Consider the following 12,201-nt stretch of genomic DNA (forward strand, 5'->3'; position numbering starts at 1 on the left):
GCTGAAAAAGTAGACATTTCTATCTAAAAGTACAAAAATGGTTTGTATAGAAGGTACTTCTCTTATACAGTTATATTACACAGCTCAAGACTGTCCCAGCAAGGTCTTCTCAGGACTGGATACTTCTGGCAAGGTAAGAAAAATGACAGAAGTTAGTTAGTTGCATTGCAGCTCAGTATCTCATTGCAAATAGTGGTTTTGACAAGGTTTTGAGTTCTTTAGGGCATACACTTGGAAAGCACCTAGAGGGTGACTATTGTCCTCAGTAAATATGAGATTAAATGTGTGTTGGAATGTTCTCTGTTAGAATGTAAAACAAATATTTGCTTTGGTATAAATTTGTTGGGTAACAGAGAGCTTAGAGTAGCTGGAAATCCAAACCACTGTAGCATTGAATTATCTCTGATGAATACAACCCTCGTGTCTTGCTACATATAGACAGATAGAGCCTGAGCATACCAAACAAATGCATATGGTCAATCATATCAAAATACTAAAGTATCAAAAAATAAAGAGTAAAATATTTGGTTTAGAGTTTTGGCGAATATTGGAATTGGAAAAATTAATACAGATCTGTTACTGCTTAAAATTGCCTTTTTTTTTTTTCCTGCTCTGTATTACAGCTCTAAACTAAGCTTGCCCAGGTAAATCTCCGTATATAGCAATGAGGGAAGGAAAAATAATTGAAGAGAAACAGAAGTCAAACAAATTTTTGTGCTGCTAAGCTAAGCTTTTTGTTAATAGAAAAGAAAGAAAACTTCTAAGTCATGTTGATTTTTCATCATGGCTTGTTATTTTACCAAGTGCGCCAAAGTTACACAACATCAAAATCCTAGTGAAGAGCTTTCCTGCACAGTTACAGGTTGGAAATATATAGGCTCTACTAAAAACAAAAATATTCTTTCACACAACCATGTAACAGCTCTGCATAAACACTAATCCCCTAAGCTTTAATTTACTCTGCCTCTAAGGTATGTAATTACCATCATCCATTTTTATTTATAGGCTGGATTACAGCATTCATTTTCCTAAGACTGACTGTCTTACAAATTATAACACAGCATGCTCTACATTACATTTGAATGTTGCAGTTAAAACATCCTACATTTTACTGATATGGGAAGCAAGACAAATAAAATAATTCATACGTCAGGTAAAGCATTGGCATCCTCTGGCATTCTCCCCACCCTGAAATCTAAAAAAAAAAAAATATTCCTTAACAAGTGTTGACTTCCAACAAGCAGTAAGTTACTTTACCCTAGTATTGATGAGGTCTACCACGTTGGGTCTGGTTCTTGTTTTATTTGAGAATTTTCTTCTGTTTCCGTAACATCTATTGGAAAAAGCAGCAATGAATGAAGAAAAAAAAAATCTTGTGAATTTTGTTGTTATAATTAATAAAAAACTATAGAGCAAATATGAAAAGCATTCATTTACCATTTTATACTATTAAAGATAAATTAATATCTATTCAAAGCAATCTGATCCTATGGAAATTATCATGTTGACTTCAATGTAAAGCAGTCTGGAATCTTAAAAGAACTCTATTTTTTAAATAATAGAAATAAAAAATTCATATTAAAAGTGTAAAAAACTCTCTGGGTGAGAAATGAACTTAATTCAAAACTGAAACAAAACGTAATCAGTTAAAAAACGTCAGACATATCTCAGTTTGGTCTGCAAAGATATCTCGCAGTATTTGCCTGCATCCTCACTCTCATTCAGTCCTCCCCGTTCTTCTCTGCCAGTCCTCCAGGCTGTTGTCTCTTCCATTCATACATTTGATACACAAGGTTTGAAGAGGCTTTTACAAATACTCACAGGTAAATGGACAGCCCACGATCGCAATACAACCTCATGGTCTGCCTTTACTAGCAGCTTAGAGTATGACCACCACATTTTTTAAGATGCTGCCTTCCAAAGCCAGTAAACAGCATCGCACCTTCACTGTGATCAAGTTATACCTTTTGCAATAGTGATTTAATTAACATTCATTGCACAAACTCTTTTTTCCCCAGCATTAACCACTTTTCAGATTTTTTTTTTTCATCTGCAGAACCGCTCCTCGATTGGATGCAGACTCCATCATTACTGTATTTCAATCTGCCCAAACCACTTTCTGATTCTAGCTAATTTTTCTTCAACACACACTATCACGCAAAGAGCTATTTTCATATGCTAGTCCTGTTGGCTACAGCATTTGTCATCTTTTGCTAGGATATTTTTCACTTCCAAGTGACTTCCCTACAAACTCCTTGCCTTTTCTTGTTCACAGTGACACTTGAAGGTGAACCAAATAAATTCTGTGCCTGCACAGTACTGCCTGTGCAACTCAGAACTGAGTTGTGTGAACACAACTCATGTGAACAACTGACGGTTGTTCTTTTTATAAACAGAGAATATGATGCTGGAAGGAAACTTCTTTCACCGAAGCTGTTTGGAAGGTTTGAGGCCAGGCTAATTCCTCACTACAAAGCCAGGTCACTTCCACATGACTGTTTTATACTTCCCACACTGATTCTGAAGTGACTTTGGAGCCTTTGGCAACCACATACCTCTGCTCAAGATCATTTCTCTGGTAAGTGGATCTGAATTTAGTTTTGGATGACAAATTCAAAGGTATGTTTGCTTATTTCTTCACAACTTTTACTTCATAGGCCCCTAACCAGATTTCCTCTGGACCTGGGTACTCAGGAACTACCTCCATCTTCACAACATTTTTGTGACCTCAAATACTTGGCAGCATAAAGACTGTTTCATGTTCAGCTTTTAAGAGCTGTGAGCTTAAAATCTGCATTTAGCTGTTTTGCTGCTATTGCTTGCTTCCTTTTCAATAGGCTTTCTTCCTGATTACTGCAGCAAGATTAATCCATATTCAGAGAAAAGAAAAACTACTGAAAACACTCAGAGTAAACCTGCAGCTAAGCTCATAACTAGGTTTGGCTGAGGATGTTGGATCCTCTGAGAGTTCAGTGACACTTTCAGTGAAGTTGAACCAATGGAGATAGGAAAGAACATTTCCCTGGAAAAGAACAAAGAACGGGAGCGCTAACATTTGCTATAGGGGAATCTAATAGAGAGTGAACTCAAGTTGAGAGTTTTAAGATGACACTGCACTGATGCCAAGCAGCCTCCATCCCACTGTTGCTTGCTATAATGCTGCCAAGATCTTGTGAAAACATCTGCGAGATGTCAGATTTCAGCAGCCCTTCAAAGTGACACATTCATAGTGACCACAGCTCTTTCTGACGACCAAAGTCCACCAAAGCAGAGGCAGGCACAGCCTTCTAGGGTCATAAAGAAAAGTTGTGGTTAGCTAAGGCAGCTTGTACAGGACCAGAGCACACGGCAGACACCAGAATCCAAATTCTGAGATCAACAAGTATTTTAATGCTCCATGACCATCTGCAAAGACAAAGTGAGTAGATCTTCCATGCTCTTATTTGATCTCACATATTTAGTTTCCCAAAGTCTGAAAAAGAAACAGCTTAAGTCTATTCTTGGAAAATAGGAAGGTTAGATATCTGGATATTGCTGGATAGACAACAGGAGAGCTGTGGATGTGTCCTACCCTGATTTCAGCAAGGCTTTTGACACAGTCTCCCATAACATCCTCATAGGAAAGCTCCGGAAGTGTGGACTGTACGAGTGGACAGTGAGGTGGACTGAGGACTGGCAAATCTCGTCAGAGGTCTGTGGTCAGTGGTGTGCCACAAGGTCAGTACTGGGCCCGGTGCTGTTCAACTTGTTCATCAATGACTTGGACGAGGGCACAGAGTGCACCCTGAGCAGATTTGCAGGTGACACCAAACTGGCAGGAGTGGCCAACACTCCTGAGGGCTGCGCTGCCATTCAGAGGGACCTGGACAGGATGAAGAGTTGGGCAGAGAGGAACCTCGTGAGGTTCAACAAGGGCAAGCGCAGGGTCCTGCACCTGGGGAGAAATAACCCCAGGCACCAGGACAGATTAGGGGTTGACCTGCTGGAAAGCAGCTCCCCAGAGAGGGATTTGGGAGTCCTGCTTGACAACAAGTTGACCATGAGTCAGCAATGTGCCCTCGTGGCCAAGAAGGCCAATGGGCTCCTGGCTGCAGCAGGAGGGTTGGCAGCAGGGCCAGGGAGGGGACTGGAGCATTGGGGGCAGTTCTGGGATCCCCGGGACAAGAAGGACATTGAGCTTCTAGAGGGGGTCCAGCAGAGAGCGACAAAGATGATGAAGGGACTGGACCATCTATCTTATGAGCAAAGACTAGGCAAGCTGGGCCTGGTTGGCCTGGTGAGTCTGGAGAAGACTGAGAGGAGATCTGATCAATATGTATAAGTACCTGAGGGGAGAATGTAGGGAGGATGGGGCCAAACTCTTTTCAGTGGTGGCCAGTGATAGGACAAGAGTAGAAGTTGAAATACAGGAAGTTCCATCTCCATGGGAGGAAGAACCTCTTTCCTGTGAGGGTGCCAGAGCCCTGGCACAGGCTGCCCATAGAGGCCGTGGAGGCTCCTTCTCTGGAGATCTTCAAACCCACCTGGATGCCGCCCTGTGCCCCGTGCTCTGGGTGTCCCTGATGGAGCAGGGGGTTGGTCTAGAGGATCTCTAGAGGTCCCTGCCAACCTCAACCCTTCTGTGATTCTGTGATATTTTTCAGAGCTCAAATTCTGGAAGAACAGCAATATCCTCTCTCCTGACAAACCCTCAGTAAATTTGGATCAATATGTCATTGAAGTTTCCTGAAAATACCAATCATTCAGTTGCACAAGTTGTGGAAACCACTGCTCTTAATAGCTAGATGCATCACTTAGGATATGAACAATCACTCAAACTCTATATATAGCCATGATTCACCACCCAAGAATAACAACTCATAAAACTCTTTCGTAAGATTATTTGAATAACTTTTGATTCAGAGATTTTTTTTTAACTTGTTATAGTATGATACTAATAGAGATGAAAACACTTCCTGGGAACCAAGAAGTCCCTTTTTTGTTTGTTTTGATTGACCATCTTCCTTTCAAAAAGGATGTAGCTTTGTTCAAAATAATTTAAAAAGACTTGTTGATAGTAACTGAACACAAAGACTCACCTCCCACAGACATTGCTATTGGGCCTGGTTCAGCTGCCTCTTAAATGAAAAAGTACATAGTCAAGTGAATATGCATATATTTTCAACACTATGAATCAGAAAAGTGTCTTCAGACTCACATATGTTTGCCTGAGTTAAAGATATGTAACTTGCTATACAGTCTACAGCAAAACATTAAAAAGTCAAATATTTATTATAAATTAGTAAGCAACATTTCCTCTTCAGAGTGTGATTCACTGTGGTAGGCACATAACTGAGTCCTAGCAGAACACAGCATGTGCTCGTACAGAATATATTAAGACCAGTCACATTTAAACTTCTTACACATAATCTAGATTTCAAAAAAATGGCACCACTTCTGGTTAATGTTGTTAGGTCTTCAGTGGTGAGTGCCAAGGCATGACTGCTAATACCATCTGTCAGTATATTCTTGAATCCCACAGCCTACCCATTCTGGAAGGATGCGTACTGCGCTCTCCATCACCTGGGAGGCCTGGTGCTGGCGCTGGTACCACTGGTGGTGCTTCTGCTTCAGCTTTCTCCATCAGCTCTAAGATCAGATATGATCACTGTTTAGCTTCACAGTCAAAATCGTCCCAAGTCCCACACATTCAATGCCAGATTATATTCAAATTCTAAAACTGTTGCATGAACAGGTTACACTCACTGTAATGGAGCCACTTTTTTGCTTTAAACAGAAATAATATTCCATATCTTGCCTTCAAGCACTAAAAATTTCCTCCTAAATTCTCGTAACGTTCTTTAGAACAAGAATAATGCATTACAGGCAGTAGGCTCAGAGCCTTTCAATAACTCACCTCACTATCAGTATCGATTCATCTTGACCATAATGAATGGACACAGACAATGCACAAGAATTCCTTGTTCCAGTGACCAATTCCCCCATTCCAGTGATGGAAGATGACCAGACACCTGTGCTGTTCTTGCTCAGCTAGCCTCAGTCCCATTGCCAATTACATGCTGACAGTTGTTTTTTTGTAGATCCTTTCATCCCTAATTCAATTCTCTGGAAATGCTACAACCTTTTCATCTGCCTGGAAGGTTTCTTCTACAAAGTGACATCTTCCCCACCTACAAAGATGTGCCTAGGCCTGATGAGCAGGTCAATGAAAGCTATTAACCAGAACATATTCCTGAGAAAACATCACACTTCAGTTCATAGATGTTGGCATATCAACTGGAAGACACTGGTGTCTGGATGAACATTAGATCACTCGAGCTTAATCACCATACAGCCAAACCAGTGCCGCTAGATTATTTGGCCTCTGACTCTCTAATCTCACACTGGCTCAGAAACAACATGAGCCAAGGAACTGTATGCTTTTTTTTTTTTTCTTTAAGTATGACCTAAAAAAACAAGGTCACAACTATGTTAGGCAACTGAAAATACAGAGACACCATTTTTCCAAACAAGATTTGAGCAACATGGCCAAATTCCACTTCAGCTAGTTGCACTCTGCCTCTCTAAACTCTTACTATTTCAGCAGAATCTAGATTTTTTCACTGGAACAGGATTCTGCAGCTACTGGAAAGTTCCTGCTTACTAGCTGCCACTGCCAAACCTGAAATTAGAGACTCCCAGTCAGTTGTTCAGTCTGGGTCCTAAATCTCTTTGGGGCTCTGCAGCTGAAAAAATACAAAATTACTATCTCACATTTGCATATCAAAGTTAGTGCTAATCTTACACCATTCTGTACGTATATCACTCTGCTCTCGTGATAATGGGGCATGCATGTTTAGTCAGAAATTTTAATGAGATAGGAACACACAAGAGTTACTCTTAGAACTTGCTGCTGTGGAGCCTCTGCTACAAAGCCAAAATGTGGAAACTAATCTTGCTAAGTGACAAAAAAGCATTTATCTCATAAATACTTACGGTTGTTGATCACAAGTCCTGGAAACGGTCTGTGCAAAACAGAAAACAGAACACAAAATTTACTTATTACTCCTAAAACAGCCTCACCTAATGGAGGTCATCCTGAAAGAAGGAACAGAACGTAGACAAGAACAGAGGGAACCACCACGGGGTTTTCTGGGCACTGTGGTTTGGTGTCCAGCATTTTGTAAGTGACATGCACAGAAAGAGCTAAATCCTTCCCTCAGTCTCAGCTGACAGATTAATTAACAAGGGGATCACCTCTTCTTCATCCCACTTAATCTAAAACTTAGATTGAGCAGGAGTTCTTTCATCAGGTTTGAACTTTTTAGAGATTAAGAGTAAAAATTCAGTCTTAGTAAAATGACGTTTTATAAATTTCTCTCTCTAATGCAAGTAAAGCTTTTAAACTCTAGTGAGGTGGTCTGTAATTTGAGGAGTTATAAAAGTTGAGGCATTTTTGCTTTCAACTTCTAACCTTCTTTTTAGTGTGGTTCCTAATTTCTTTCTATTCTGCTTCACTACAAAAATATCTCTTTATAAAATTTGCTTATACTGTAATTGGACAACATTCAATTGTTCAAATACTGTAGATAAATTAACCTTAATGGAGAAAGTGTCAGAAATATTACATTACTTGCAGCATCTTAACACAACTGCAATACTTTATTAATATTATTAGCAATATCACCACAAACACACTAATCACTGTCAAAAACCAACATGGATGACTGGACAGTCTTGTATGAAGCAAAACCAAAGTTTGATCAAGGCTGTGGGGCAGCAAGGCCACTACGTGTTAGGACCGTGTTTTATAATATGAATAAATGGCAACTCGAATTTTAGCCTGCTGTAACGTGTAATACTAACACTATGATTTTTCTCCTACCTAACTGGGCAATTGCAATTTGGGCAATTTTGGTCCTACACAGTTAACATCTTCATTCATGCTATGGATATTTGGATTTCATTTGACCTATTTAGTTATCCAAAACAGTCAACTTCTTCCTCTAGATTCACTGAAATTTCTGTTCTTTCGAGTCTCCATTTATACAAGTTACTGGGGTGTCCTCACAACATGTGCACAATCCAGTCAATGAAAACTACATACCGAATGACAGTAAACTTGATGAACTCTGCTGATTCCAAAATCTTCCTCATTGAGCTGATTTCAAGATAACTGGGAGCTTTAAATGCCACCCCAGGAGGCATTCCGTCCACCACCACACAGCCAGGGTTGATGGTGATTTTTCTGTATGGGACTTTCACAGGGAAACTCATACCAATTGCCTCACCTGTGTGAGAAAATTAGGACAGGTTTATTTTCAAGTCTACATATTCATGATAATATTGAGGAAAAAATTCTCAGACAAAATCTGTAACTATAGCTATTTAATCATCAAGTAGATTAAGTGTTATTTTTTCAAACAAATAGATTTGGGTTGCACTTACGACTACCACAAAGAGATCTCTAGTTCTAGCTCTAGTATGTTCAGCATAAAAAAGGACCAAGATTCTGCTTTTACTAAAAAAGAACAGGCTATCTAAGAAAATAACTACAAGAAAGGAAAACACAGCACTTCCTGTAACGCACACAAAAATGCACACACAGCACTAGAAAAGGAATTCTAGATAAAGAATCTCACTAAGTTTTTATTGGTGTCCAATGCAAATATACAGTAAAATAAATAAAAAATACATACAGGAAAAAAATAAGTTAGATTTTAAAAAATAATCCAGTCTTGAATATTAATAGGTCAGAATTACATAGTCTTATGAAGAATCATAGTTTGCAAGCAAAATAAACATTTCAGTCATGTTTACACAGGAAGAGGGAGAAGCAACATAAAGCAATCTATATGTATGGGACCTTGTTTAAAATATCAAGCAAACCACATCCCTTATTCTTTTTGATTCTTTTTGAAGTCAAGACGATATTCACACACAATTCTCATATTTGTTCATTTTAATGATTGTACATATTGTCCAGCATTAGCAACAACTCAGTAATATCACATGAACAACATTAGTTACATTAACATCTGTCTAAAAATTAATTACCAAATTTCCGGCTAAACAGATCATTTACTTGCTCTCTCAATTGTCTGGCTTTTTCTACTTTTGACAATCGCTCGCTTTCATCATCTGAAAAATTGATAGAACAGTATCAGAAGATTTAGCAATGTGTGAGTGTGTACTTGCAGCAGGCATACCAAAATGTTTTGAAACAGGAAATCTGTTCCTTATTCTATCATTAACACAAAATTGCATAAATAAACAAAAATTCCTGGCTGTTAAGAAATCTCTAAAATTCTTCAAACTTGAAATTATGGAAATTATTCAAACTTGTATTTTAATAAACCAACTAGAAACCTACTTTGGTTTTCAGTAATCCTACTAGGAAAATAACTCAGCAGAAAAAACAAAAATAAGAGCACAAAAGATAAGCTGGGTAGCTGGACAGCATGCATACCTGGTATAGTTACTTGGATGATGTTGAGATCTTCAACACCTGCAGCTGTGTTCACCACTGCATTGGTTGTGGTGCTTGTTGAAATGGCCATATTGGAACAGTTATTTTTTCCTAGATGTAACAAAATGAATTTAAAAGACAATTGTGGAGAGCCCAGAATCTTCAATGCCATATACTAAGAAAAGACTAGATTAAAGCTTATGTTAATTATCATCAAACAGGTTTTCCAAAAAGACTTCAAAAAACAGGATGAAAGACCAGGTAAGATATTTTTTGTTCTTTTTAATGAAGAGGAAAAAAAATCACAGCACTTGTGGTTAATTTAGTAACATCTACTGATCTGTTTTTTCACTGCATGCATTCACAAAATAAATCCTTTAGTTATATTTATGGGTCACACTGTCCAGGGGCATAAACTGGCGAAGCTCAACTAGCTCAGTGGAGTTTTGCCAACCTTAATAATGGATAACAGTATGACTCCATTTAATTCATGACATGCCTTTTGCTGATACAATTTTCTACTGGCTATCATCACTCATTTTATGGAGCACTTCTCACTTAGAATCACTTAGGCATCAGGAGTAACTAATTCACTGATAGACTCCAATTATTTCTGCAGATCACACCCCATTTGTCAGATTTTGATAACAGTAAAACAGATCAGAGAGAAGATTATATAGTGAATAACTCAAAAATTTTAATCCCTTGCCAAATTCTATATTCAAACCAGCAATGGTTACTGCCTTCCTCATCTCATGGGTGTAATTCAGAAGCGACGATGATTTTTGATATATCACTTTCTTTCATTAGAGTGAAAACACTAACAGCTATCCAAAACATAAGCAGTGTGTGGAATACTGTTACAAAGGGTTCAATTACAAACTGCTGCTCAGAAAGCCAGAAAGACCTGGCAGAAGACGGAATAATACAAGAGTTAGGGAACTATGCAGAAGACCAAAAAAAAAAAAAATGTAGTAGTGTTATAATCCTGAAAGTGGAGAGATCTCCTACAGATATGGGATGGTCGCACAGCACTTAAGATTGTGCCTCAAATTCAGCCCAGTAACATTCTCCTTTCTTCTAAAGGAAAAGCCAAATCAATCACAATATAGAATGAATTTTTCAGGAGTTTATTAACACCAAACAGCACTTCTCATCTGGTTTTAATCCTTGAAAGAGATTATTATCTAGAATACTAAGCAGACATAAAACTCACTTTGGGGGCTTCTAGCAGAATTTTCCTTAAGTGTTGCCTCAAACACCTCGGGCCTGCAAGCAAACAGATTGAATTTTTCATGCACAACAGCAAAATTACATTCATTTCATCAACAATTAAGAAAATGCAATATTCTAATATTGATATTTTAAAGACAGAAACTGATTCTGTACACACAGTATTCTCCTAGACCAGATGATCCACGATACAGTGGTTAAACCTCCAGAACTTCTCTTGCCATCTTACATCCATGCTGGAACGCAGATGTTTAAGACTATTCTAGTTGAGACAAATCAGTTCTTACAACTCCAAGCATATGAATTTACCCTTCTCTGTCCTTAATATAGTGCTGTCAAATTTTAGCTAAGTGTAGCCTACAGCAGTTCCACATAATAGGAATTAAGAGTGACGTGCTGCTAACTGAAATGAACTTCAAAATCTGGATCAGCTCTTCCCTACTACATAGCTTGTAACTATCTTTTTGAACAACAAATCAGTATACCTTTGCTCCTCATACATAAATGCTTTCTGCACATTTCCTGGGTTACCAGAAATATTCCAGTGTGTATTTTAGACTAAAGAAATTTAGCAATTCACCAAATGAATTTTATTTCTCAGGCTGCAGTTCAGCTTTAATAGAATAAATTGTCAGAGACATATGGGGGCCTTACTTTTTAATAATGAATTTAATCTTAGATTTGTTTCTCAGGATCTTCTCTAGTCGTGGAATTCCAAAGGTAGAAGGTCGACGGAACGGCACTCCCTCTGGTAGGCCCTCCACAAAGAAATCTTCTGGGTAGGATTCAAATAATGCAAAAGGGACCTTCACTGGTTCAGTCAGCCCCAGTGCTTCCCCTGAAATGCAACACAGCAAATAAGCTACAGCTAGACCACTGATGTGTTTACAAGCAAAACATATCAGGTATCAACTGTATATAATAAAGCCCTTAATTTCCAAACAGTTTGCTGTAGAAAGAGACTGAATATGATGGGTTACATGTTCCTCCAGGTACCATCCATGATGAATGGAGTCATGCAGCAGCTGAAATAATGTAAATTCTCATTCCTAAGTAGAATGAAGAATGCTTAGAAATGTGCCAACACGTGCAACAACTGGGTCATTAAAAAAGTAGAAATCAAACCATAGCTTCTCCATTTCCAAGGCCATATAAAGTAAGTGGAAATTTGACACAGAACTATAAGCAAATTATGTAAGAATGAGAGAACACAGCCTACACTATGCAAGGATTGTAAAATTTTCAAAGTAAGTATATGAACACATCCATGATACGTCTAACAGTACATTTATAAGAAAGGCATCTTGATAAAGGAATTGGTAAACTTACCACATTTTTCACTAAAAAGATTTTCAACTTTCTGCTTTAGGTCGGTGATTTTGGCATTCCAAGCCTCTAACGGGAGAAAATGGAAAGCAGTAAATCATTCACAAAATTAATCTATCTTCAAATAATGTTTTTTATAAATGTTTAATAAATGACTTATTATGCTTGCTAACAGATTATTATGAAATGAAAAT

General features: G+C 38.2%; 1 protein-coding gene across 1 annotated transcript in view; it reads right to left on the minus strand.

Annotated features, from left to right (window-relative positions):
• Positions 1 to 1,259: 1,259 nt before the first annotated feature.
• GTF2I (general transcription factor IIi) overlaps positions 1,260 to 12,201 on the minus strand; it is a 54,297-nt gene continuing 43,355 nt past the window's right edge. Inside the window, exons 25-34 of the mRNA XM_088530099.1 lie at positions 12,011 to 12,076; positions 11,336 to 11,519; positions 10,665 to 10,717; positions 9,449 to 9,559; positions 9,037 to 9,120; positions 8,087 to 8,270; positions 6,976 to 7,004; positions 5,527 to 5,628; positions 5,079 to 5,117; positions 1,260 to 1,333 (exon numbers count right to left, since the gene is read on the minus strand). Coding sequence (XP_088386225.1) covers positions 1,275 to 1,333; positions 5,079 to 5,117; positions 5,527 to 5,628; positions 6,976 to 7,004; positions 8,087 to 8,270; positions 9,037 to 9,120; positions 9,449 to 9,559; positions 10,665 to 10,717; positions 11,336 to 11,519; positions 12,011 to 12,076 — 911 coding nt within the window. The 3' untranslated portion in view covers positions 1,260 to 1,274. The remainder of the gene's footprint in view (positions 1,334 to 5,078; positions 5,118 to 5,526; positions 5,629 to 6,975; positions 7,005 to 8,086; positions 8,271 to 9,036; positions 9,121 to 9,448; positions 9,560 to 10,664; positions 10,718 to 11,335; positions 11,520 to 12,010; positions 12,077 to 12,201) is intronic.

Source organism: Tinamus guttatus, unplaced genomic scaffold (assembly GCF_059628265.1).
Source record: "Tinamus guttatus ecotype Peru unplaced genomic scaffold, ASM5962826v1 Tinamus_guttatus_pri_ptg000356l, whole genome shotgun sequence".
Classification (NCBI taxonomy): Eukaryota; Metazoa; Chordata; class Aves; order Tinamiformes; family Tinamidae; genus Tinamus; species Tinamus guttatus.